Genomic DNA, 26,333 nt, shown 5'->3' on the forward strand with positions numbered 1-26,333 from the left:
ATACCTGTATGACCGAATTTGCTGTAGAAAGAGCACTATTTAAAATCCGTTATGAAATGAAGAAATTTGTACCAGGCGAGGTAGTTGTAGCTCAGTGGGCTTTTATTCCATCTTAATTCTAACTGTTTTACACCATACTGCAACTGAAGGCGAGAAAAGGGTACTGTGCTTAGAAGATGGCGGACACTGTATTAACGAGCCCATTAGGTCTTCACATACAAAAGTAAACAGTGGAAAACATGTGTAATATACAGTAATTTAAGTATTTGTGTGTTCTTAAGTGTATTGTGCATCACAACCATAGCAGAATGGAGGAAAGATGAAGTAGCGGAATAGTCTGACACAAACATGACGACTGCTTGTAAGCAATTCTCTAGATCTGTGTCACAGTTGCAAAATGGTGATCTCCCGTATTGTGATTACCATAAAACAGCGGCAGAATTGTGCCACTTGCGTAGTCAAAGTGGAAAATGCAGATGAAATCACAAGATCCAAATCAAAACAACGAAATGTAACTAACGAATGTGAGAGTGGAAACCAAAACAGGTACATTCAGTGTGTTAATTTGTGTCGTGGAACGACAATAAAAATAGTGGAGACCAATCATCTTAAGCAAACAGTGAACTACTGTATACATCGGCAGATAAGACGATAGTTGAAGAATCAAAAAATCGGGATCATTTCGTACGGCAGATATACAACACAGATTCAAATTTTATATAAATTAAGGCCATTATAAAATAAAATAAATCGCTGAACAGTTGCACTTAAAACGCTGCAAAATCCTCATCATCAAAATCTAAGGAAAACAGCATCTTAAGTACAACCTCACTTTCGTTACAGAGAACATCGTCATATGGATTTCATTCTGCACCTTGTGAATGGAATTCCGCTTCGTCGTCAGTATTCCATAACAGATCGCCTCAATGCCTACCATAGCCTTGGAAATTCCACACTTCTTGAAGGATTTGATTACTGTTTCCACTTTCACTTTCTCCCATGATTTTATCGTGGAATTACACAAAACATCAAGTGATGCAGCCCGCATAGCTCCACCTTTCGTATACGACATTACGCCATTCCTCATCCAATTGTTCCATTGTTCACGCATTAGGTCTTTAATGGTTTAAACGGTGTAGCATCAGAGTCAGACCATCCGGTATAACAGCAATATGTGTATTTGTTCGTACTTTGTGATTTTTGGTTCTCAGTTATGGGACTACAGAACATATCACATATCAAAAAAACTTGGTTGACTCCGTAGAGCACCTGGTCGACTCTGCAACATATTTTTCACCCAGAGTTTTAGACCATTTTGGTCCATCCATCCCTCTTTGTGAAAATGTATAAGAAAACCTGTTGGAAACTTCAGTTTAGGAATGGCTTTCAGCTTGAAAATGACCATAGATTTTAAGTTTGTTCCATCTGCCATGCATAATAATTTTACTGTAAACCCGGTCTTCTCACGGCTTGTAATTCAGACTTGTACAGCTTTTATGTGTTTCCACAGTTCTGTTGTTTGTCATGTCGAAGTTCATCGGTGTTTCATCCATATTTCCATTACGAGAGGGTGAAAAGTTGTATTTATGCCACGTATAAATAACAAATTTACGAAAACTAGTAACTTTATGGCCAAGATCTTTCGGTAATTTTTACGCAGTTTTTGTTTTCTGTTGTCTTACCAGATTTTTTTCTGTTCACGAAATGAATGAATCGACCTACTGTTGCTTTAGATTCTTTGCCGTGCTCTGGATTGACTCATGCCCACTTCAATGCATAAGCCCTAATTATATTTCTTGTAACAACATAACAATTCTGCCTCTGTTCTCGTACCCGTTCTGCAACGCTTGTTTTGCTGGCCAGCAAGCTATTCCTCTCCTCATAGAACACTTTTTCATTGTCATTTTTTTAACGGCATCTTCATTCTTTCGCCAATCTCTTACCATCCTCTCTGTTATGTCGAAAGCCCTTGTTGCAGCACCGTAGCTGCGTTCTTTAGCCTGTTTTATGACCTTTAATTTGAATCTTCCTTCTCATTTCCTTATTTTTGTTGGCTCTGTCATTAGCCACACACTTCAAGCAATTTCTACTGTGAGCCTAATCGGCGTAAAATTTGTGAACACACAATACAACTTCCAGCAATACTTGTTAACTGTACACATGAGTTAGTTATTCGGCACTGCTTCTACAAGCCAAACCGTAACAATGCTGAAGGAGGCTTTTGCTTTATGACGTGTGCAGTCGTACTAATTGTTTTAGTAGTATAGAATGGGTACGTCCGCAAAACTGAATAGTCAATACGACGCTTTTATAAATACCCAAGGTCATTATCCAGATGGTCGCTGTTCTAGACTAAATTTACAGGCCTTTGATAGTTTAGAGATTGTCTTACAGGACGGCCATACAGCAAAACTATATGCATTTGACGAAAATTTATACCTCGTCTTATCTGAAAGTCATCTTATCCGACCAAATATACGGTACTTACTGGTTAAATTTCAGAAATAGACAACTTAAAATTATTGGTATTCAGTTTAACGATCCATGTTAATGGGGTTAAGAAAAGCTTAACAGTTAACAGAAACCGTGAGTGCAGTGTAAGGGACCCAGTTTCTACAGTTACTGCAGCTACAGTATTACCAGCACATCAAGTAAATAAATTCAGTGTGCTGAAAAAAATGATCTCCCAATAAATGAAAAAAAGACAGTTACCTGAACTCAACACTACGAAAATCAGCAGCATCGGCATCGTCTTGCGGCAGTTACCTCAACGGACACTTGACCATTTTGCACTTTTGACGCAGATCTAGAAAACTGTTTTCACGCAGTCAGGCATGTCTAAGTGGTGCCACACTGTTACCCTGTTTCAAGCTTCCTTCCTTCCGTGCTTTTGTGATGCACAATACACTTCAGAACACGTAATTACTTCAATTACTGTATGTTAACGTGTTTTTCACTTTTTACGTTTATATTTCAAGAGCTAACGCTCTCGAGATTATAAAGCCCACCATCGTTTAAGTACAACGTCCATAAAGTTGTGTGACGGCATTCATGGTCGCACAAAATGGTAGTAGTTCTATTGTAAATACTGTCGCTGATCAGAAACGACCTGCGAAAGTAAAGAAAGTTCTGATCTTTGCAGATAACCTCAGCCTGAAATGAGCCCAGAAAGTTTCTAACACAAAACCTGGCGTAAAACTACTGGGCTCGTGAAACCAAGTACCCAGATTTATGAAGTGACGGAGTTGTTGGCTAAATCTTGCGGAAAATCTCGATTCTGGTGATCATGTTGTTATTTATGCTGTGTCTACCGACATTGCTACAGATCAGCCAGAAAACGTTATCACTACTATGAAGGAAACACTCCCAAATCTCGACCACACGAAGGTGCTCACATACATCGGAGCCAAAGATATGCTCTGAACCTCATGCCTTGGGTAAAGAAACTGACTGAAATGATAAAAGTAAAAATTAACAGCCTGTGTAAAAATATACGAACACTGAATTGTTAGCCTGTAAGTGCTTTAGACGGATCCATACTTAGAAATCACGAGCTTCACTTAAATTATGATGGAAAGTCTTTAATAGCTAGAGAAATGTATAAAATAATAGTCAATAACTCAAAACAATCAGCAGACACCTTTGTTAGATGGCTTATAAACTATAGTAAGAATTGTAACGCCCGAACTGGTATGTCTTTTTTTAGAGCACCATCTTTCACGAAAGGTGATGAAATAAGTGAAAATTATAGCTATATTCTACAATTAGGACATCATAATGTCTAAGTCACTAAATTAAAAAAAAAATTATAGTTATGCTCTAAAATTCGGAGATCATAATGTCTAGTCACTATTAAAGAAATTAGATGAACTCGCCGCGCGGGATTAGCCGAGCGGTCTTGAGCGCTGCATCATGGACTGTGGGGTTGGTCCCAGCGGAGGTTCGAGTCTTCCCTCGGGCATGGGTGTGTGTGTTTGTCCTTAGGATAATTTAGTTTAAGTAGTGTGTAAGCTTAGGGACTGATGACCTTAGCAGTTAAGTCCCATAAGATTTCACACACATTCGAACAAGATGAACTTGGTGTACTCCATACAGGAGACTGAAGAGATGTCAGTTTTATGCATGTGTGAACATTGGGTGTTTAATGACTACCTACAAAACTTAAAAACTACGAACTTTAAGCTTACAAGTTCCTTCTGTAAAACTACTCCTAACCATGGAAGAAGTTGTATATAAAACAAAACCCAGATGGCAAGATGTTAGACTTTGTTTGTAAATTAGCAAAGGTATTTGAGATTGCAGCACTAGAATCAACTCCACTGAAAGTAGTGATTTTGTGTATTTATAGATACACAGAGGGCAGTATTAATGTTTTTTTTAGGTATCTTTTTCTTGCTTTGAGTAACCTCAAAAGGTAAGAAAGAACAGTAGTACAGTGTTGTGATTTTAATATTAACTGTGCAAAACAGTAATACAGAAACACAGAACTTTCTTCACGTCGTTAAGTCATAACCTCCCTCTAATAATAAACTCTTTGGCATACATTACAAAAACTTGTGACGCTCTACTTGACCAACTCTGTGTCAGTGTGGATAGGTATTCAGCAATGACATTCAGTACAGGACATGGTGATCATCTGCCTCAGTTACCTGCTGTGTCCCAGTTGCCATTTGCCTATTGAATCTTTTGCACGTTAGAGGAACTTCTGCAAACGAAATACACAATATTTCCTGCTGTCGTTATCTGATGAATCTTGGCGTGATGCTCTTAGTCAATCAAATGCAAATGACAAGTTTCCTTCAAAAAGCCTTTCCTAAAAACAAAATCTAGTGGAGAAACAGAAACTAAGAAAAGAACTGCGCTACGACTAATAAAATATTACTCTATCCGTTGATGGCAGCTTGTTACTGATCCGAAGTTGGTTGCAGATCTGTCCAGTTTGTAATTAGCCCTTGTAAGACATCAGATTATGTAAAAATGTAGCAGAAGAAAGTTCAATCGTCACTTGTCACAACAGGATATAAAATAAAAATCATGTGGATACGGTATCTGCTCTTCAAAAGTCTTATCGGAACCAAAAATAATGTATGCTAAGATCAGATCAGGAAAGTGTACACAGCGTAGAAACACATGTACAGAGCGTTTGGTGAAATGTGTGTGCTAGCAAAAGCGACTGCAAGTGTTCCAGTGAAGCGAGTGTGCTAAGCACTACAGCAAAACCTAACCTACCAGTTCTTAGCAGACCTGTTTCACCGGAACGCTCTCTAACTGGCAGCTTACATGTTGTATCTATGTTTCTACACTGCGCAAACCATGATGAACTGGCCTTAACACACACTATTTTCGTTTCTGATAAGACGTTTGACGAGTGGATGCATTAGCCATATGATATTTATTCTTATTTTATGCCCTGCTGTGGCAATTGGCGAATGAAGCTGCTTCTGCTACATTTTTACATAATCTGATGATGCCTCACAAGGGCGAAACGTGTAATTGCTATTAATAAAAACAATTTTGCTGCCGGGACTACTTTTATTCAAAAAAATTTTTCTGTATTGTAATTTATGTGCAAGGAAAAAAATGCAGTTTCAAGGTGCCGGCGCATTAAAGCTGCATCAAACTTGCGACATGTCAAAAGGTGCTAGCCTTATTATGTAGTGTCATCCATACTTCGTGAGTATAATTATTACTACGGTTCTACACAACCATCGTCAACGTTTATGTCCTTTGCATTCATATGTATCGCTTATCGCTCTGTCTAGAGAGACAATCTTTTCGTCTATCGCTTCTGAAGCTTGTGAAGTGCCTAATCACAAAAGCGGATAGTCAATTCGTATTGCTGGTTTGACGATCAAGCGCTCTACAGAATATTGGGAAAGTCTGTAGCGTGTTACAGTTATCTGCATATGCTACTCATTAACGTTCGTTACTAAATAAAGGGTTAATTTGAGATTCCAATACGAGATAATTAAGAGCAATTACAGGTACTCAAAATAGGGCTTTATTTTAGCTCAGAACTCTTTAATAAGTCACCCGTGGACATAAAACAGAACACTGAAAATTCACGCCAGTTAAAAAGTTAAACAACGTTTACCCGCACAAATATCATTTACTTAATTCTTTTTCCAAGTAGTGGAATATGTTAACATATGGCTGGACTTCGAAGTTCTTCGTTATCAGTGGCAACTACTTGGACAACCGAAATGAGAGCTTTTATAAAGTCGAACTTAGGTTATCCTGCGTAACTAAAAATTATTACATTTTTTGTGCAGGATTATGAATAAGTTCTATGTAACTCAGGCTTGCACATGAACCGTACGTTTTAGTAGTGGCTGTACGTGTCAAGAATACTAGGATTCACTTTTATATCTCTACGAAAATAGCCAGTTATTTCACGATAAGTACGAATATTATAGGTTAGTGTACTTATTTTTATGGTTAGATTACTGCAAACCCGAATACGCACATTACAGACAAGGCGCGCGCAGTATTACGCAATTATTTTAATAACTGCCAATTGCAGACCTGGATGTCTGCAGAAATTTTTCAGAGGCGGGGGGCGGAGTCAAGACTCTAAAGTTGCCATTCTTTTTATGTAAATGAGTTGGTCAGTTTCAAGAAACTTTAAGGTTTAAGAACGAAATTTTATAGGTGATACTGAACACTTACTACACTGATCAACCACATTATGGCCACCTACCTAATAGCCGGTAGGCCCACATTAGGCAGTGAAAAGAGAAGCGACGTGTGATGGCATGGAAGCAATGAGGCTTGGTAGGTCGCTGGAGGGAGTTAGCACTACTTGTGCACGCGGTCATGCACAAGTCGCCTACTTCCCATAAATTCCTGGGAAGGAGGCGATGAGCTTTGGCGCCACATTCAATCACATCCAAGATGTGTTCAATCGGATTTCGATCTGGCGAGTTGGGGGGGCCAGCACATAATTGGAAATCGTCACTATGTTGCTCGAATCACTCTATCGCACGCCTGGCCTTATGACATGACGCGTTGTCTTGTTGAAAGGTGCCACTGCCGTCGGGAAAACTGTTCGTCATTAAGGCGTTACGTGATATGCAACCAGTGTACGATACTCCTTGGTCGTCACGCTGCGTTGCATGAACTCCACTGGATGCCTACGTGGATGTTTCTCATAACATAATGGAGCCACCGCCGGCTTGTCTGCGTCCCGCTGAACAGGTGTCAAGGAGCTGTTCCCCTGGAAGTCGATGGATTCGACCCCTCCCATCGGCACGATGAAGAAAGGTATTGGGATTCATCAGATCATGCAACGCTCTTCCATTTCGCCAATGTCCAGTGCCGATGGTCATGTGCACATTTCACTCGTAGCTGCCGATATCGTGGTGTTAACATTGGCACATGCATGGCTGCGGAGGTCCGTCGTTAGGAATGTTCGGTGAACCGTTTGTTCAGACACACTTTTACTCGTCCTGCCATTGAAGTCTGATGTTGGTTCCACCACGTTTCACCTTGGTTTTGTCACGTGTTGAAGACACCACAACACTCATCGAATAACCGACAAGTCGTGCAGTTTCCGAAAAAGCTCGTGCTGTGCAGCCGGGCCATCCCCATTATACACATGGCCAGCACGCGGGCTGATACTAGATGCACCGTGTGTGTGTCTGACCAGCTGTCATTCCTCGTCAGTGACGCTACTGTCTCCTGGACGGGTTTGTCATAATGTTCTGTCTGATCATTGAAAATCACAAGGAATTGATGGTTATCCGCTAAGTGTATCACAGAAACTCTTTACTCCACGTTCCAGGAGGGGGGAGGTGGATGGGGAGGGCAAATGCACCCTCTTGCCTCCCCTTGTGGACGACTATGATTGCAGAAGCCCGGTTATTAACAGTAACTGCAAGTTCTCAATAACTGGTTATTTACTAGAGATGAGTTATTTCTTGTCTCGACGTCAGTAATAGATTTATAGTGTGCCACAAAATTTAGCAGACGTCCGCACTCGACATATACATTAAGTATCTACTACTACTGTAAATCATCAAAGAATCACACGACGTCCGCCAGTCTATCATGTCTCACTGCAAATCAAAATTACTCCACTCTTTCAAGAAATATGTCAAGAAATTCCAGCTAATTCATACACATTTCCAAAGAATCTCTACATCTGCGACGATTTTAAGAGAATTCGCACGTTATCTGGAAGAGGCTCGACCATGGTCCTTGTTCATCGTTTCCAACTTTCCTTCCGTCCGGACTGATACTGAAGTTCAACTACCTGAACCGTGGTGGTAACCAAGGTACAACCAAAAGCCTGATACCCATAGATGCAAATACAGCCGCTCAGCTTCGGTACAGCTAATGTGCTACATACTCACATGGAATGCACTTCTGGTTCTGATTCTTCTCCTTGTTGGCGGGTTTCATGGCGTGCCGGCAAGAATGCGTTTCCACTTTGCAGGCGGTCTGCAACAAGACAAACAATCTACAGTGAAAATTTTGCAAGTTTCCTTGGTAAAGATTTCTGGTAATGTGATAAAATTGTAAAATACAAAACGCATAGTAATACAACAAAAATATTCGTGAAAACAGGAGCGACATCGCAAAACAATTTACTTATGTCTGTCATATACCTCATAGAATGAGTACAATTTTTTAAAACGGAACGCATAATTGCGAAGCTAATTTAACATTGTAGGGTATACATAAAATAATGCAAGATAACTCAGTAGAAAAAAAACGAACGTTCTCTGGTAACTGCAGCGCTTTATCTCTGTTATTCATTCTATCGAACGGTCCCACAGTCTCGAAGAATTGAGCACAACTTCTTTTTCGAGAGTTTGCCGGGCGATTTCCTGTTTGACTAGTGACTATGATACTGTTGCAGTAAATTATATTCTCTCTGTTGTCAATTAAGTAGCCAGACTTAGATAAAATGGAAATGTAGTGTGGCTAGGGCCTCTCGTCGGGTAGACCCAGAAAATATTAGGTACAGGCTCCCAGGTGGATGCCATTTTCCTTGACTTCCGGAAGGCGTTCGATACAGTTCCGCACTGTCGCCTGATAAACAAAGTAAGAGCCTACGGAATATCAGACCAGCTGTGTGGCTGGATTGAAGAGTTTTTATCAAACAGAACACAGCATGTTGTTCTCAATGGAGAGACGTCTACAGACGTTAAAGTAACCTCTGGCGTGCCACAGGGGAGTGTTATGGGACCATTGCTTTTCACAATATATGTAAATGACCTATTAGATAGTGTCGGAAGTTACATGCGGCTTTTCGCGGATGATGCTGTAGTATACAGAGAAGTTGCAGCATTAGAAAATTGTAGCGAAATGCTAGAAGATCTGCAGCGGATAGTCACTTGGTGAAGGGAGTGGCAACTGACCCTTAACACAGACAAATTTAATGTATTGCGAATACATAGAAAGAAGGATCCTTTATTGTATGATTATATGATAGCGGAACAAACACTAATTGCAGTTACTTCCGTAAAATATCTGGGAGTATGCATGCGGAACGATTTGAAGTGGAATGATCACATAAAATTAATTGTTGGTAAGGCGGGTACCAGGTTGAGATTCATTGGGAGAGTCCTTAGAAAATGTAGTCCATCAACAAAGGAGGTGGCTTACAAAACACTCGTTCGACCTATACTTGAGTACTGCTCATCAGTGTTGGATCCGTACCAGATCGGGTTGACAGAGGAGATAGAGAAGATCCACAGAAGAGCGGCGCGTTTCGTCACAGGGTTATTTGGTAAGCGTGATAGCGTTATGGAGGTGTTTAGCAAACTCAAGTGGCAGACTCTGCAAGAGAGGCGCTCTGCATCGCGGCGTAGCTTGTTGTCCAGGTTTCGAGAGGTGCGTTTCTGGATGAGGTATCGAATATATTGCTTCCCCCTACTTATACCTCCCGAGGAGATCACGAATGCAAAATTAGAGAGATTCGAGGGCGCACGGAGGCTTTCCGGCAGTCGTTCTTCCCGCGAACCAAACGCGACTGGAACCGGAAAGGGAGGTAATGACAGTGGCACGTAAAGTGCCCTCCGCCACACACCGTTGGGTGGCTTGCGGAGTATAAATGAAGATGTAGATGTAGACCGTTCGCCTGGTGCAAGTATTTCGAGTTGACGCCACTTCGGCGACTTGCGTGTCGATCAGGATGAAATGATGATGATGATGATGATGATGATGATAACGACAACACACCACCCAGTGCCTGAGTGGAGAAAATTTCCGACCCAGCCGGGAATCGAACCCGGGCCGCTAGGTATGACATTCCGTCTCGCTACCACTCAGTTGCCAGGGGCGGACGCCAAACTTAGATAATCTATGATCAGAAGGTAAATAGATCTGACTGTTCTGCATTGTACATTTATCACATCCACTAGAAGGAATACTCCTTTGGAGTTGAGTGCATACAGGGTGAACATTAATAACGCCGAAGAACTGCAGGGACGGATTCTTGACTGGAACTGGAGGAAAAAAGGTCCGTTGAACATGAGTCCGGAAAAGCATAGTTGCCACGGTATGTGGAGCTGACGAATGACAGTTTTTCTGACCACGTGCCCTGTGTTCCTTGTGGGTTGCAGGCTGTGTGATTGACGCAGGGTACTGTAAGCAGCACAATAGTTCGGAGTTCATGCCGGGAACAAGCCGAGCTGGTGTGTGTGTGTGTCTACGGCCACAGATGAAAATGGTCGAGAGGCAGCACGGCTATACCAAAACAAGCACCATCACAGAACGTCAATCACGTCACATGACATTTCAACCCCTTTTTGGAGGTTTCTGTGATCATGGGTCCTTTCAGACGTGCAGGGAGGTCTCGGACTGTGCATACGCCAGATTTGGAGAGCCGCGATCTACAGGATTTTGAGACGAACCCTAGTACAAGCACTAGGCAAGTGGCCCACCAACATGGCGCGAGCCAGATTACGATTATATGTACCCTGCAAATTTGACCGCAACTATTGCTATCACCTTCGACACACAAGAAACACACGGCAAATGGTCGGAGGAACTGTCATCTACCGTGGCAACGATGTATTTCCGGACACATGGTCATAGGAGCTTTTTTCCTCCCTAGTTAGGAATCTGTCCCTGCAGTTCGTGGGTTATATTAATGGTCACCTTGGGTATTTCTGAGAAATGAAACACTTCCACTGCTCGTATAAATAATGCAGAGGACTTCACAAATATTCTTACGTATTCTCAGTTCGACCCGTGAATCTACATTGACGATCGACTTAAATAAACGCTTCACAGCGCTGAACTGAAACCCTGTGTCATATGCAAAACGGGATAGAATAATGTTCGACAACGTCAACAAAGTTATTTATTCCGTGTAAGACTCTACCAAAGAGACCACCATCGTTTGTGCCACCGTCGGTCGCCTGCTAGAAGCAGTTCCGTTAACCTCTCTGATGTGTGACTTAGTGTCGGCTTGAACAATTCGAGGAGGCGTATAAATGAAAACATACGCAGTGGAAAAAAAGAAATATGATACTCAACGTATCAATATTTAATACAGCTATCCCTCTATCCCCTGCTGTCGTTCGTCATTAGTCTTTACAAGACTCTCCTCACAGGACACTAATGAATATTTATTGTGGAGTGAAATTTATTGAATGGTACTTTAGAGAGTAATTCAGTAAATTGCGATCCAGACTGAGTACCGTTTGTAGGTGCGAACATGATCGTTGATCTCTGTATACATTCCCTTTGTATCATTTGGCTTCCTCCTGTACTTAAACTAAACCATTTCTGCCATTACTGAAAGAAAAAAAACTCTTATACCTGTTTGTCTATATTCATTTGCCAATGTCCTCTGGAATTACGAACTTGTAATGATTCATCTTTCAGAAAGAAAATTTCTATTTCACGAAAGTGACAAGCAAGAACACCGAGAAGGGATCATTTGCTCACGATGCAATACAATGACGTAAAAAAAGTTGCAACAAAGGAGTTATGTGACATAAATGAAAGTGGTAGGCGTGTTTCTACATCTGAAAAGTGATTAGGCCTACTGCTCAAGTTTCGCGCCAGTCGCATAAAAGTGGCGCTAGTAACGCCACTATGAGAATGCAAATCAGGTTTGCGTTAAACACACGCTGTAACGGTTGTGAGCGTTAGTTACCTTTGAGATTGGACCTGGTGAGTTCATATTAAACTAGAAGGCGTTTATGACGACATAGACACCACAATGAACACCTCACTGAGTTTGAACGAGGTCGCATAACAGGGCTACGAGAAGCTGGGTGTTCCTTCTGCGATACAACAGAAAGACTTGGCAGGGATGTAACCACTGTACATGATTGCTGGCAGCGGTCGACACGACAATGTACAGTGGCAAGAAGACCGGCTCCAGACGGCCACGTGGCTCTACCGAGAGGGACCGTCACAGTGTTCGGCGTGTGGCGCTGGCGCATTGACTGCCTCTGCAGCTGTTGGCATCACAGTGACACAGCAAACTGTTACAAATCGTTTACTTCAAATAAAACTACGAGACAGACGCCCTTTAGCGTGCATTACACTAACCCCAAATCACCGCCATTTGTGACTTCAGTGGTGTCAAAAGAGAGCTCATTGGAGGTGTGGGCGAGATCTATAGTGTTTTCTGATGAAAGTTGGTTCTTCCTCGGTGCCAGTGATGGACTGTGTTGGATAGGAGGCGGCCAGTTAAGGGCTTTCAACAGATCTGTCTCCTTGCTAGACACAATGGACACACACATGCAGTTAAGATCTGGGGTGCTATTTCGTGCGACAGCAAGGGCACTCTTGTAGTTATCTCACGTACCCTGATTGCAAATCTGCATGTCAGTCTGGCGAAACGATGTGTTGAGCTGCCATTCATAAACAGCATTCCAGGGGGCGTTTTCCAAAAGGATAACGCTCACCCACGTACCGCTGTTATAATCCAGTATGCACGCACTCTAGGATGTCGTGCCTGCTCGATCACCAGATCTGTCTTCAGTCGAGCACATACGGGACTTCGTCGGACGACAACTTCAGCGTCATCCAAAACCAGCATTATCTGTCGTTGTATTGAAGAGAAGTGCAACAGGCATGTAGCTCCAACCCACGACCTGACAGCCGGCACTAATACAGCGCAATGCATGCACGTCTGCATGCTGCAAATGGTTCAAGTGGCTCTGAGCACTATGGGACTTAACATCTGAGGTCATCAGTCCCCTAGAACTTAGAACTACTGAAACCTAACTAACCTAAGGACATCACACACATCCATGCCCGAGGCAGGATTCGAACCTGCGACGTTACGGGCACGCGGTTCCAGACTGCAGCGCTTAGAACCGCAAGGCCACACCGGCCGGCTGCACGCTGCACTCAAAATTCTAGCGGTTACGCTGGTTATTAACGTACCAGCATTTCATATTTGGAATGCCTTATCTCACGTTAAAATTAATCTGTGATCTTGCAATTGTAGTCAAATATGCTACCTAGTCAAATGTATTCCCGAAATTTCATTACTCTACCTTACTTACTTTTTTGATGTTGCGATTTTTTTTCCGTCAGTGTAATACGAGCAAGCTTATTTGAGTAACTTCAACATCTGAACATGCAAATATTATTTTCTTGACTATTAATAGATAATATCTCTGCATATGGACTGTCATTGAAAACAAATAAAACACAATACATACAGTTCAGTAATGCTACTGCGCAAGGCCTGATCGCACCATTACAAATAGTGCATGAAGGTAAATCAATAAATTAAACAGAGTATTCCAAATTATTAGATATTTATACTGATATTGGACTGGAAGTTACCTGTTGCTTATATAAGTTACTGACACGTCATACCTTTGTAACTTTTGCGTTACAGATATCAGATTTAGGAGATAAAAACGTAAAAATGTCAATTTACTTTTCCTAATTTCGTTCCCAGATGGCTTATGGCGTCTTATTCTGGGACAACTCATCATTGGAGAGAGAAATGTTTGTTACGCCTAAGAGTGCAACAGGGATGACGAGTGGCGTCCATCACACAGCCTTTTGTAGACAGCTCTAAACAGTCTGGCACACTGACTGCAGTGTTAGTGTACATTTTGTCGCTTATGAAATTCGTCATCAACAATCAGTTATAGTTTCAGAACAGCAATAACATTCATAATTCTATAAATAGAAAGTATTTCCACCACGCATCGGCCACAGTGTGACACAGAAAGGAGTGAGGTGGAGCCACACAAATCTTTGAGCACTCTTGTAAAGAATTGAGTCGATAGTAGTAAAATTTACTTCAAACACAATTAGTACGAGTGTGTGTGTGTGTGTGTGTGTGTGTGTGTGTGTGTGTGTGTGTGTGTGAGAGAGAGAGAGAGAGAGAGAGAGAGAGAGAGAGAGAGAGAGAGAGAGAACTGTGTGCGTGTAAAAAAAGGTAGTATGCGAGTAAGTCACGTAGACAAATTTTTAATGAATTAGGCTTTTGATCATCAGTATCAGCAGATGTGGGTTCTCGAGAAAATTTTTGAAAATAATTTATTCCTCGTCAAATGGAACAATGACTGACTGAATTATAACGCCAGAAGAAAAGATAATCTTCGTTGTTCTTCAATGAAATTAATTTCAGCTTTAAAAGAGGAGTTAATGATCCTATGACAATTTAAATGATTTCCTTACTGAGTCAAAACGCTCGACAGATAGCATTCTACACTAGTTCCTGCTGAGAAAATCTGCTATGCCAAAAAAAAAAAAAAAAAAAAAAAAGCTTTAAATCTCAGAACTGGTGTGCGAAAAATTTACATTGTTATTTTCCTTCTGAGAGTACGTAATTTTAATGTCATACAGAAACATAGGTCAATGTTTGTAATGGAGCCATTTTTATGTGTGAATATTATGAAGTAGCCTATGAACTGATTAATTCCATGTTGTTAGTACAAAGAACTAATTGAACACATAACCAAACTAGCTAAACAGGATGATTAGAAACTTCGTGGCAAATGAAAACTGTATGCCGGACCGGGACTCGAACGCTGTACCTTTGTTTTTAAAGGGCAAGCATTCTACCAACTAAGGTAGTGGAGCACGACTCACGATCTGCCCGTAAAGCCCAGCTTCACGACTCACGACCCGTCCTCACACCGCTTTTTGGTTTAGGTAGCTCAGTCGGTAGAGCACTTGCCCAAGTTCGAGTCCCGACCCGGCACACAGTTTTATTCTGCCACTAAGTTTCCATATCAGCGCACACTCCGCTGCAGAGAGCAAAATTCATTCTGAATGGAAACTAGAGAGCTAGATGTGAGCTTACAACGGAGCATTTATTGGAAATTTGTGGTGAGGCCTTATGGGACCAAACTGCTGAGGTCATCGGCCCCTAAGCTTACGCACTACTTAATCTAACTTAAACGAACTTACGCTAAGGACAACATACAAACACACCCATGATCGAGAGAGGACTCGAACCTCCGACGGGGGCAGCCGCGTGGGCCATGACAAGGCGCCTCAAACCGCACGGCGGAGCATTTATTGCACAGCTAGACAAATGCATACTATAACAAAGTTAACATTGTCAATTTTAGAACAGAAGCTTTAAATGGGCTCCAGTGCGATACAATACAAGCGACTGTCATAATGTATTTCCTCATCCATTGGAAAATCCCAACCTGTCCCTGTACAGCATCTCAGATTAAAAGGCACGTTGTTCCAGTACGGCTATCGTATCGAAAGTAATACGATAGCTGGTTCACGTTCCACATCAAGAGAGGTGACGTAGTGCTTATCAAGCTGGAACATTGTGGTTCATATCATTTTCCGAGCACCCGGAATGATCTTTTCCGAAGTTTTCCTAAATGTGAATGTTAAGAAGGGATACGAGAATTTCTTTTTCCTCTTCCTTGTCCTATCGGAGCTTATACACCATCTTTAATGATCACTTTCGAAAACGACAGTACTGATTTTCTTCTCCATCTTTCCCCAATTCGAGAGCATGTTTCGTCTCTAATGACGTCATCGCCCAAGAGACGTTAAATCCCACTCCACTTCTACGATGACCTAATCTTTCTTCCTTCCTTCGTTGCGCTCCATTATGTATTAGCTACATGGCCAAAATTTTAGCTCTATTCTCTATTCTGTTCCTTGCGTTTACCCTGATTAGTACGGACTCTGCTGTAGTCAAGTATCGGTAAATGTATCTTTTATTAGGTTAAACTTAGTGACTGGATGCCTTTTCTGTCGCAGCAGCCGCCAGTTTCCTAAGGGAGGCAACGCAGATTCTTCTGTAGGAATTACAGACAGGTTTGACGATAATGGTATCCTAGAATAACAAATAATGCCACAGATATTCACCACTACAGAAAGAGGTGATGAAAAACTTCCATTTGAGGGCGTCACTGCAGCGCATGTACAACATACCGCCGCTCCGATGCACTTATGCACGTATATAAGCACCGACATGTAAGCACAGAGTTAGCGTGGCAGTCGTTTCTTTCCGACGCGCGTATGGTAAATGCCGAAATGTAAACTGTTCGCGAAGTTATTACAAAATGCTTCCAAACAGGACCAACGTGCTGTTATTCTTTCCTTAGCTGCCAAGGGAACCATACCGGTACACATCCATCGGAGAATGAAGACTGTGTATGGGGCAGCATGTATGTCGAAAACGACTATTGTGGAATGGTGTGTCAAGTCTCTTGCTGATTGCTATTCGACACAAGACGCTGTCAACCTGGGAGGCCAGCCTCAAGTGGGTGACACTCGAGTACCCGCCCTGAAGTCCTGATCTCTCCAGATGCAAATATCACGGCTTCGGTACCTTGAAAGAGGGCTTGAAGGGTCTACGATTCCTTTCGGTCGAGGATGAGCAGCAGCCATTACGGACTTCTTCACGCAGCAGGACAGGGTGTTTTACCAAACGGGTATCTTCAATCTAACGCGTCGGTTGGATGGCGATTTTTGCCTGAATGACATAGCGATTCTGGACTGCATGGGCTTCGAACGGAAACTTTTTGATCGCCCATTATACCTGAAGCCGAATCGTTGTTGACGCGTCAATTTATCTTTATCATCAGCATTTGCTGTACTCATAATAGCTTCATCATAGACGGCCCGTTAACAGTACACTTGGCTGGCTACTAACGTTTATGTTTCGGAATGATCTTCAAAAATCCGTGTTGTCTGTCGGTATTGTAGCTCGCCTGTTATTATGTTAAATGAATCTGATATGAACATCGGGCCACTATCTAGATATACTTTCCTACTCCAAGGTCAACCAAAAACAAGCAGAAATGAGAGAATATCGGAAAGTACTCTTTACTGAGCATAAATTTGTATGTCCTGTTTTTATTCCCTTAACTACCAAGAGTGGTCTACTGAAATGTAGACCTGAAGTTTCTAACCGTCTTGCACAATGTCTGTCACTTGAGTGTCATGTCTTTCCGCTCTTATATAAAAGCTGTTCTTCAACAGGAGTGACATCTATGCCGGAAGAAACTATTAGTCTGGGAAAGGAATTTGCACTGGGAAGCGCAAAATGTAGTGTAGGAATGCGTGTGTCGCATTCGATCCTCTGAACACGACCACACATGTGGGCACAATATATTTCAGGGCACATTCCATTTCGGATGAACAAATTTATCCCGCAATTTTTGTGAAGTACCGTGCACTGTGTGTACTTTGACCGCCATGGTTACTTCGACCATTCACGCACCAAAAGTTTTAAGGCTCTGTGCTGGCTGTCAGTTGGGAGTTTTGGTTGGATATTTCCATCAGCATACTCTAGGTGGCGCCATGTAGTGACGATTTTCTTGTGAAAAAGTTGACGAACCTGTTGTGACTTGTAACTGTACAAGAAAATGTGTTTTAAAATCTGCTTGTACAAAATACACCAGTATCATTTAACTGAAAAGCCTTCCGTGTTTCCAGCTGCACCAAGTATGTTACTCGATTAATTCTCAGAACAGACCAGTGATTAGTTTAGTATTCACATAGATCTGTCTGCCAGTTATTACGATTTCTCTGTTTACTAAACAGTCTTAATGCCTATGACAGTGCGGGACTAAGGAATACATACATTAACCATCGGTATATAGACGAAGGCTCATTTGTAATTGTTAATTTGCCTGCAAACAATGTCAGTCATATATTGCTGAAATTGCAAGCTGTTGTGGTTCAGGCAGTGTTTCAGGTACAACAGATGAAGGGCTTATTTCAGTAGTGGTACAAGTCCATTTTTGTTCGTATTGAGATACAGGGTCCTAAAGTTAAATGAGCGCTGAAAAATCTGCAGTTGAGATACCAGAAATATTCAAGCATATGGCTTCTTGATAGAGATGAACCTATCTTTCTGTTTGCTTGGCTCATTAATTTCAGAAGCATTATAGACAGAAAAGTGGCGGTAATGGACTTGTACCACTATTGAAATAAGCCCTTCATATAACGTCGTATATCTTCGGAAACGAGGAATGAAGTCTGTTTTGCCACAACTGCCAGATACTGACTCGATAAATAAAGAATGAATAACTTTAGTCCTGACTACATCGGGTGTTTTGAAATGAGAATTTATGTTTACGATGGGTGAAATTTAAGATATTATGCTCAACTAAATTTTCAGCTACACTACGTGATCAAAAGTATCCGAACACCCCCCAAAACATACGTTTTTCATAACAGGTGCATTTTGCTTTCACCTACCGCCATGTACTCCGTATCAGCGACCTCAGTAGTCATTAAACATCGTGAGAGAGCAGAATGGGACGCTCCGCGGAATTCACGGATTTCGAACGTGGTCAGGTGATTGGGCGTCACTTGTGTCATTCGTCTGTACGCGAGATTTCCACACTCATAAACATCCCTAGGTCCACTGTTTCCGATGTGATAGTGAAGCGACAACGTGAAGGGACTCGTACAGCACAAAAGAGTACAGACTGACCTCGTCTGTTGACGGACAGATTTACTGCGAACACAAGAAGATGGGGTGCATAGATTCCATATCCCTACAAAAATTCAGACCCCGTAGAGGTGCGGGAAACGGCAAGGAAGCAGAGGATGGAGACAGAGTAGACAGAGAGTGCAGTGCTGCTGACTTGACGGTGTGTAGCGAGGGCTGCGTGCGGGGGGAAGAAGCGATAGTTGAAGAGGGTCGAAATGTGTAATAGGCAGACATCTGTCCAGACCATCACACAGGAATTACAAACTGCATCAGGATCCACTGCAAGTACTATGACAGTTAGGTGGGAGGTGAGAAAACTTGGATTTCATAGTCGAGCGGCTGTTCATAAGCCACACGTCACGCCAGTAAATGCCAAGCAACGCCTAGCTCGGTGTAAGGAGTGTAAACGTTGGACGATTGAACAGTGGAAAAACGTTGTGTGGAGTGATGAATCACGGTACGCAATGTGGCGATCCGATGGCACGATGTGGGTACGGTGAATGTCCGGTGAACGTCATCTGCCAGCGTGGGTCGTGCCAACAGAAAAATTCGGAGGCGGTGGTGGTGTGGTGTGGTCGTGTTTTTCATGGAGGAGTCTTGCACCGCTTGTTGTGTTGAGTGGCACTATCGCAGCACGGTCCTACACTGATATTTTAAGCACCTTCCCGGGTTCCCGGGTTCGATTCCCAGCGGGGTCAGGGATTTTCTCTGCCTCGTCATGACTGGGTGTTGTGTGATGTCCTTAGGTTAGTTAGGTTTAAGTAGTTCTAAGTTCTAGGGGACTGATGACCATAGATATTAAGCCCCATAGTGCTCAGAGCCATTTTTTAAGCACCTTCTTGCTTTCCACTGTTGAAGAGAAATTCAAGGATGGCGATTGCATCTTTCAACACGATAGAGAAGCCTATTCATAATGCACGCTCTGTCGCGGATTGGTAACACGACTATAATATCCCTGTAATGGACTGGCCCGCACAGAATCCTGACCTGAATCCTATAGCACACCTTTGCAATGTTTTGGAACGCCGACTTCGTGCCAGGCCTCACAGACCGACATCGATACCTCTCCTCAGTGCAGCACTCGGTGAAGAATGGGCTGCCAATCCCCAAGAAACCTTCCAGCACCTGATTGAACCTTTGCCTGCGAGAGTGGAAGCTGTCATCAAGACTAAGGGTAGGCCAACACCACACTGAATTCCAGCATTACCGATGGAGGGCGCCACGAGCGTGTAAGCCATTTTCAGCCAGATGTCCGGATACTGTTGATCACATAGTGTATGTGTCTGGTACTCCATCCTAGTACCTTTCATTATACTTATATTTTTGTATTTTTGATAATGAATCAGACTGTTTGATTTATGTACTATACTAGGATTTTTTTCTTTTATGAGGGTTAATAAAGCACTTAGGAAAATTTTAGATCAGTGTATTTATTATAAGTGGTCAAATTTTCATTGTATTTCTGAAATATTGTCCACAAATGGAATGGTAGTTGACAGTCGTGGTGAAAGAATAGGTTGGTCAATGTGTTCCCAATTCCATGTTAATTTTGACCACCTACAATGTTTCAATTACTTTCTCTGTATTTTAGAAAATTTATTGCACTAAATAGTATCCAATCCTTCTATACAAGCCCCTGTGTTCACTAATATAAATATGGCAAAAGTTAAAAAAAGGTCATATAATCTAATCTGAATATCAGTCAACGTATTCCCGGTTTAGTGTATTTCTAATAATGTGCGCTATGCTGCTCGTACTTACGTGGCGTTGGTTCAATGCCACAAGTTTGACCACTTAGAAGTGTTGTAATTTCGTTACTGTCCAGCAGTTTACATTCCTGCTGACCTTACCATTACCTGTTTGCCAGTGTGTGGTTAATTTCAAAGTTCCTGCAAATGAACTCATGCCACACGCTAAACAAGTCTAATTAAACAACTCAATTATTCCGCCGAGTTAGTTGACCTAAGCGCCTACAGTTGTGTTAACGGCGCTAACCTGATTTACACTGATTTGAGGGAAGCGTCTCATACGGTAGTCGGGGTGTTGAGGCAGTCCACAATTCCCAGTAATACCTAACATACATTACGTAACTCAATCGTAACACGAGATGTTTATTTTATATTACAAGGTGTTCCTCAGAGTCTAACATACAACTAGTAATTTTGATTTCAATTCTAAATATGGATGAACCTCAGCCATGAAGAACCAATACCCGGAATCATCTGCTTAGGGAGCAACGTGGTTGGGAAGGATTATACCTACTGCACTGCTTTATTTTTTTAAATAGTAAAACAAAACATTGATATCCTTTACATAACTAACAGGTCAATGGTACATCACGTACCTGATACCGCCAACAATATTGCTGTGAATTTCCATACCTTCCATGATGTACAAGTCACAATAGAGCAATTATACAGATCACGAGACAAAACACCCTAACGTCGTTTGAAACTGCGCCAGTGAGATCTTGTGCCACTTGCAAGGAAGCAATACTGCAGAAAGTAGCTACTTATGAGATTCGTACACTAACAATGTGATGTGTCCCAGCAGGATAAAATGATGAGAATGCCTTCTGGTGACTGCTGCTGCTGCTGCTGCTGCTGCTGCTATTAGGTTGGTACGTACCATCCATTTCATTCATTAGGCTCTGAGCACTATGGGACTCAACTGCTGTGGTCATAAGTCCCCTAGAACTTAGAACTACTTAAAACTAACCAACCTAAGGACATCACACACATCCATGCCCGAGGCAGGATTCGAACCTGCGACCGTAGCGGTCGTGCGGTTCCAGACTGTAGCGCCTTTAACCGCTCGGCCACTTCGGCCGGCTCCATTCATTAGGAAAAATGCCGTCGGGAGGATACGAACATTCAATATAGTCGTGTGCAAGTATCTACTCGTATTCAACTCACACCCTCTCAAGGACAACCACTGATATAACTCACAATAATTCTGGTGTCGTACAGAGAAACGCCACGCAATGAATCGACATTGGATAACGCCCTTATTACTAGATGACAGGGACTGCTACTTACCTGTTACAGAGAGTGGCCTAATTTGTGCAGAAATAATACAGCGATAAGTTTGAAACGTTCCTTTCGTCCGTCATCTGAGCTACCGTTAGGGAAGGCAGCACTACAGACCGATATAGACTTTTTTCTTTCTTTCTATAGTTTCTTTTACTTATTTCCTGCTTTACTTTCATCATACATTGAAAAGATTATCTCAGCATAAGTTCTGTGAATTTAAGTCTTGGTTTACGCAGTGTAATTGTTGTGAACGTGATTGTCATTTTCAACTGTTCTGATGTTGCATGCTTTATTTGTTAACATGTTATTTGAATCTATTTCCCACGAGCACAGTACTGTGAAACTGTGGTATTGCGTAAACCTGTGAATCGTTATAATCAGAATCTTTCAAAGTGCAGTTGGGTGAAGCGAGCTGTATAAGCCGTGTAGAACATGTCGATACGTCGACAGGGAAAACATCAATAGAGAATCTGGAGTGAGAAGAACATAAAGAGTAGAGGTGACTGCCCTGCAGAGCGTGTACTGCTACGCATTGTGTTCCTGGCCGGTGAAAAATATCAGTGTTTGGACAGTGTTACATTTATGATCTCGATGTGTACCGCGATTGAAAGAACAAGTGGCTTTACATGTCGCTTTGGTCATTTTCTGGAACTGCATTATGACTCATTGAGCATGAAGCTTCGATAAGCAGACGGGTAAAAGCTGTGCGCACGCTGTGAAGACATTATTTTCGATTGTAGGCAGCACAAACTGTTTAGTGTGTATCACGGACTATGGAATGGAACAGAAAATATGGTATTGCATTTTCGTGTTGTATACTGATACAAATAACGTGAACAGTGAACGTACGGTGTGTCGATCGCCGCGCGATTGCAATGATTAGGTAGACAGTCGCGCAAGGCACGGATTGTTCGGTTTAAACAGCGGACTGATGGTTTACTATGCAACTGACTCCATTTACTTTCGTAATGGGGACGGATATAATGCGAAAAGTGACGCGCCGCGATCGTAAAGCATAAATCTTAGAACAATGGTCAGACTGTATAACAAACGTTATGGAAAGAACCGTATTTTATGTTCTCCGTTGCATGCGGATACGGAAACTGGGATCAGTTCTGCGAACATAGAGCGTTTCTGTTATATTCGCAAGAGGCGGCCACGATCGAGGAGCTCAGCAAGACAATACCAGTTTCTAGATTACGTGCTCAGGGACCGTGGCCTAACAACGCGCACGTCGACGACTCGCCGACAGCATTAACGAAGTGGAAACTGTTTTGAAGGATCATTGTCCAAGAGACACCGAGAACTACATTGTTATACTCAGTGACGTAGAAACTCTTCATACAGAAACAATAACTTTTCTTTGTTATTCATTTTGTGTAATTCTAAATTGTCATATTGTAATGCTATTCAACTTTGCTTTCAGTATCATTCAGGACAGTAAATAAAATATGGTTTCATTCACTGAATTATTTCTTTTCATAATAACTTTGCAAACCCACTAATTTCCGACGCAGTCAGTTTTGCAAACAACAGCTACGAATACTAATGAGATAAGAGTTAACCAGTTTTGTTTCTTTTCATTTGCTTTTAATTTCCAACGCCTCTTTATTTATGTAGTTTGCAAGTGTTAACGTGTATTTGCATGCTTTATTCTTCTGCATTTAATCTCGTACGAATTATTATGCTGTGTCGATGAAGTCTGTGTGCTGTCCATCATCCGCTATTACATAAGTAGGGCCGGCTGGAGTGGCCGAGTCTACAGTCTGGAGCTGCGCGACCGCTACGGTCGCAGGTTCGCATCCTGCCTCGGGCATGGATGTGTGTGATGTCCTTAGGTTAGTTAGGTTTAAGTAGTTCTAAGTTCTAGGGGACTGATGACCTCAGCAGTTAAGTCCCATAGTGCTCAGAGCCATTTGAACCACATTAGTAGGCAGAAACACGCCACGAGTTGTTCAGTTTGTTTATGAAAATATTTTATCAGTGGCAATCTTTTCGATTTGGGTTAAACGGTGATCATTTGTAACGTTCATGTTTTTGGGTAATTACTTGCATGCATGAATGTAATGAGGAAAAAGTTGTGTGTTTCTGGTTTCGGTATCTTAAACTTTCTGGGCGCAGTAAATTTAAGGGAGACGGATTGGGGTATTTTCAGTCCGAATAATTACACACGATCGGTTCTAGCTCAGTCCATGTTCGAGGAGGTACTGTTCTGTATGATACAGCTACATTTTGTGATACCACTGACCCGTTATCTGCACACGTTGTGCCGCTCAGAATCACACCAGCGACCATGGAAAGATTCCACACTCTCTTAGCGACGTGCAGAATGCGAAACAAATCACGCCATGTACAGCTCTCACGATTTAATCAAAAATTTTTACTGGCGGGACAGATTACTTCTATTAACTGCCACCCCCCCTCCTCCTCCTCCTCCTCCTCCACATCCTTTCAGGGATTAGGCCTTCGACCTGTTCCAGCTTCACTCCATCTTTGTCTTGGTCTTCGTGTGTCCCTTTGGCCAACAGGTATGTATGAAAGTGCCATTTTCAGAATCCTTGTCTTGTCCATTACTTCTAAATGCTCCTCTCATTTGATTCAATACTCGTCCATTTTAAACCTTATTTGCGAATATTTGTAACTGAATTCGTATATTCTGGTTTTTATTTCATCAGTGTGTATACATCTCAATAGAGCCCCAATGAATTTCACTTCTGTTGGTTGTATGTGGCAGCGATCTTTGTGTCTTAATGCACAAGTGTCGCTGCCACGTAGAATAACCGACACTGCCACCATCTTGTATAGTTTGAGCTGTGTTTCGGTCAGCATTGTTTTCAGTATCTCCTTAATTTAGTATTTATATCTTTATGGTAATCATACGAGATTTCAAAACGTAAATTATTAAAATGTTGAACCTGTTCTAAAATTATGTTATCCAAAATAATTTTTGCTGTTATTGAGAATTTTCCCGCAAATACCGTAGTTACTGATTTTGAGACAGAAATTTTAAAGTTATGTCCTTTCAAAATCTTATGCAGTAAATAAATAGCTCTTGTGTGTGTGAAATCTTATGGGGCTTAACTGCTAAGGTTATCAGTCCCTAAGCTTACACACTATTTAACCTGAATTATCCTACGGACACACACACACACACACACACACACACACACACACACACACACACACACACACACACACATGCCCGAGGGAGGACTCGAACCTCCGCCGGGACCAGCCGCACAGTCCATGACTGCAGCAAAATAGCTCTTTGTAGATTATTTTCAGTGTTATGCGTTCCACCCTAATTTAATTCTACATTGTTCTTAATCCTTGCATCTGTGTAGGATATCATCCAGATAAATGTTAAAAAGTGTGAATGATAATATACAATGTTGTCTTAGTCCCCGACTCATAACTACATTTTCCCCACTTAAACAGATGAAGTGAGTCTGAAGGAGGTGCCGTTATATAAACTTATCATACACATTATTATGTATTAAGGGTAGCCCCCAATAGCCATTATATCCCAAAGCTCATGCCTGTCTATGTTATCACAGGCTTTCTCTAAATCTAAAAATTCTGGATACCTGGACAAATTATGTTCCTTCTCTCGTCTGTTAGCCGTTTCAAAGTAAATGCATTGTCAATACAAGCTCTGCCTTTTCGAAAACAATTCTGTACTCTTGGGAGGGTGACTCCACTAAGTTATTTAAAATATCGACTTACAGTTTAATATACCTAAACCTTTGTGGTTCGTGGGTTTATTTCTTTTCTCCTTTCTTAAATATAGACGAAACAGTTTCATTAACCGTATATCGGCATTCCTCATTGCAAGCCAGCAAGTGTTTAATAGATAAAGAAGGCATAATTTAAGCGAAAGTGCTCCATTCTTCACGATTTCTTTATTTTATGTCATCTGGTCCTGGTGATTTTTCTGTTCTTTTGTTTTCTTATTACTGCCTCTAACTATCCCAGGGCAAATAAGTTAATATTTTTTAGTAATTCTCCAGTCCTATCATAAGGATTAGTAGAAAAGTCTGCCTTCAGGTTAAACAAAACATTTTTCTAATGTACAGTTCATTCTTCACGTGTTATCACGTGTATTTGTGTGTTCTCTCTTTCTGGTTTATTTAAATTCTGTAATAATTTTTAGGCAAAGTCTTGTCTACCGTATACATGGTCTTCTACATCATTCACGAATTTTTCCCAACTGTCACAAGATCCAATCTGTTTAAATAAGGATCACCAGCCTCTTCATGACCAGAGGCGCAGGATTAAACTTCTCAGAACTCCAAAGTCAATAATTAAAAACCATGTAACTATCTACTTCCAGAAAAGATTCCGGGATCTGACCATTAGAATGAAATACGTCACCGCTAACAGTTCGTACACATCCTCCAACTGTCTCTCAGTGATTTGCGGAGATAATCTTCAGAGCA

The 26,333-nt window shown here is 41.7% G+C and overlaps 1 protein-coding gene across 1 annotated transcript in view; it reads right to left on the minus strand.

Annotated features, from left to right (window-relative positions):
- LOC124798363 (receptor-type tyrosine-protein phosphatase kappa) overlaps nt 1-26,333 on the minus strand; it is a 689,856-nt gene that overhangs the window by 307,248 nt on the left and 356,275 nt on the right. The window contains exon 2 of the mRNA XM_047261733.1: nt 8,355-8,442. Coding sequence (XP_047117689.1) covers nt 8,355-8,442 — 88 coding nt within the window. The remainder of the gene's footprint in view (nt 1-8,354; nt 8,443-26,333) is intronic.

Source organism: Schistocerca piceifrons, chromosome 5 (genome assembly GCF_021461385.2).
Source record: "Schistocerca piceifrons isolate TAMUIC-IGC-003096 chromosome 5, iqSchPice1.1, whole genome shotgun sequence".
In the NCBI taxonomy this organism is placed as follows: Eukaryota; Metazoa; Arthropoda; class Insecta; order Orthoptera; family Acrididae; genus Schistocerca; species Schistocerca piceifrons.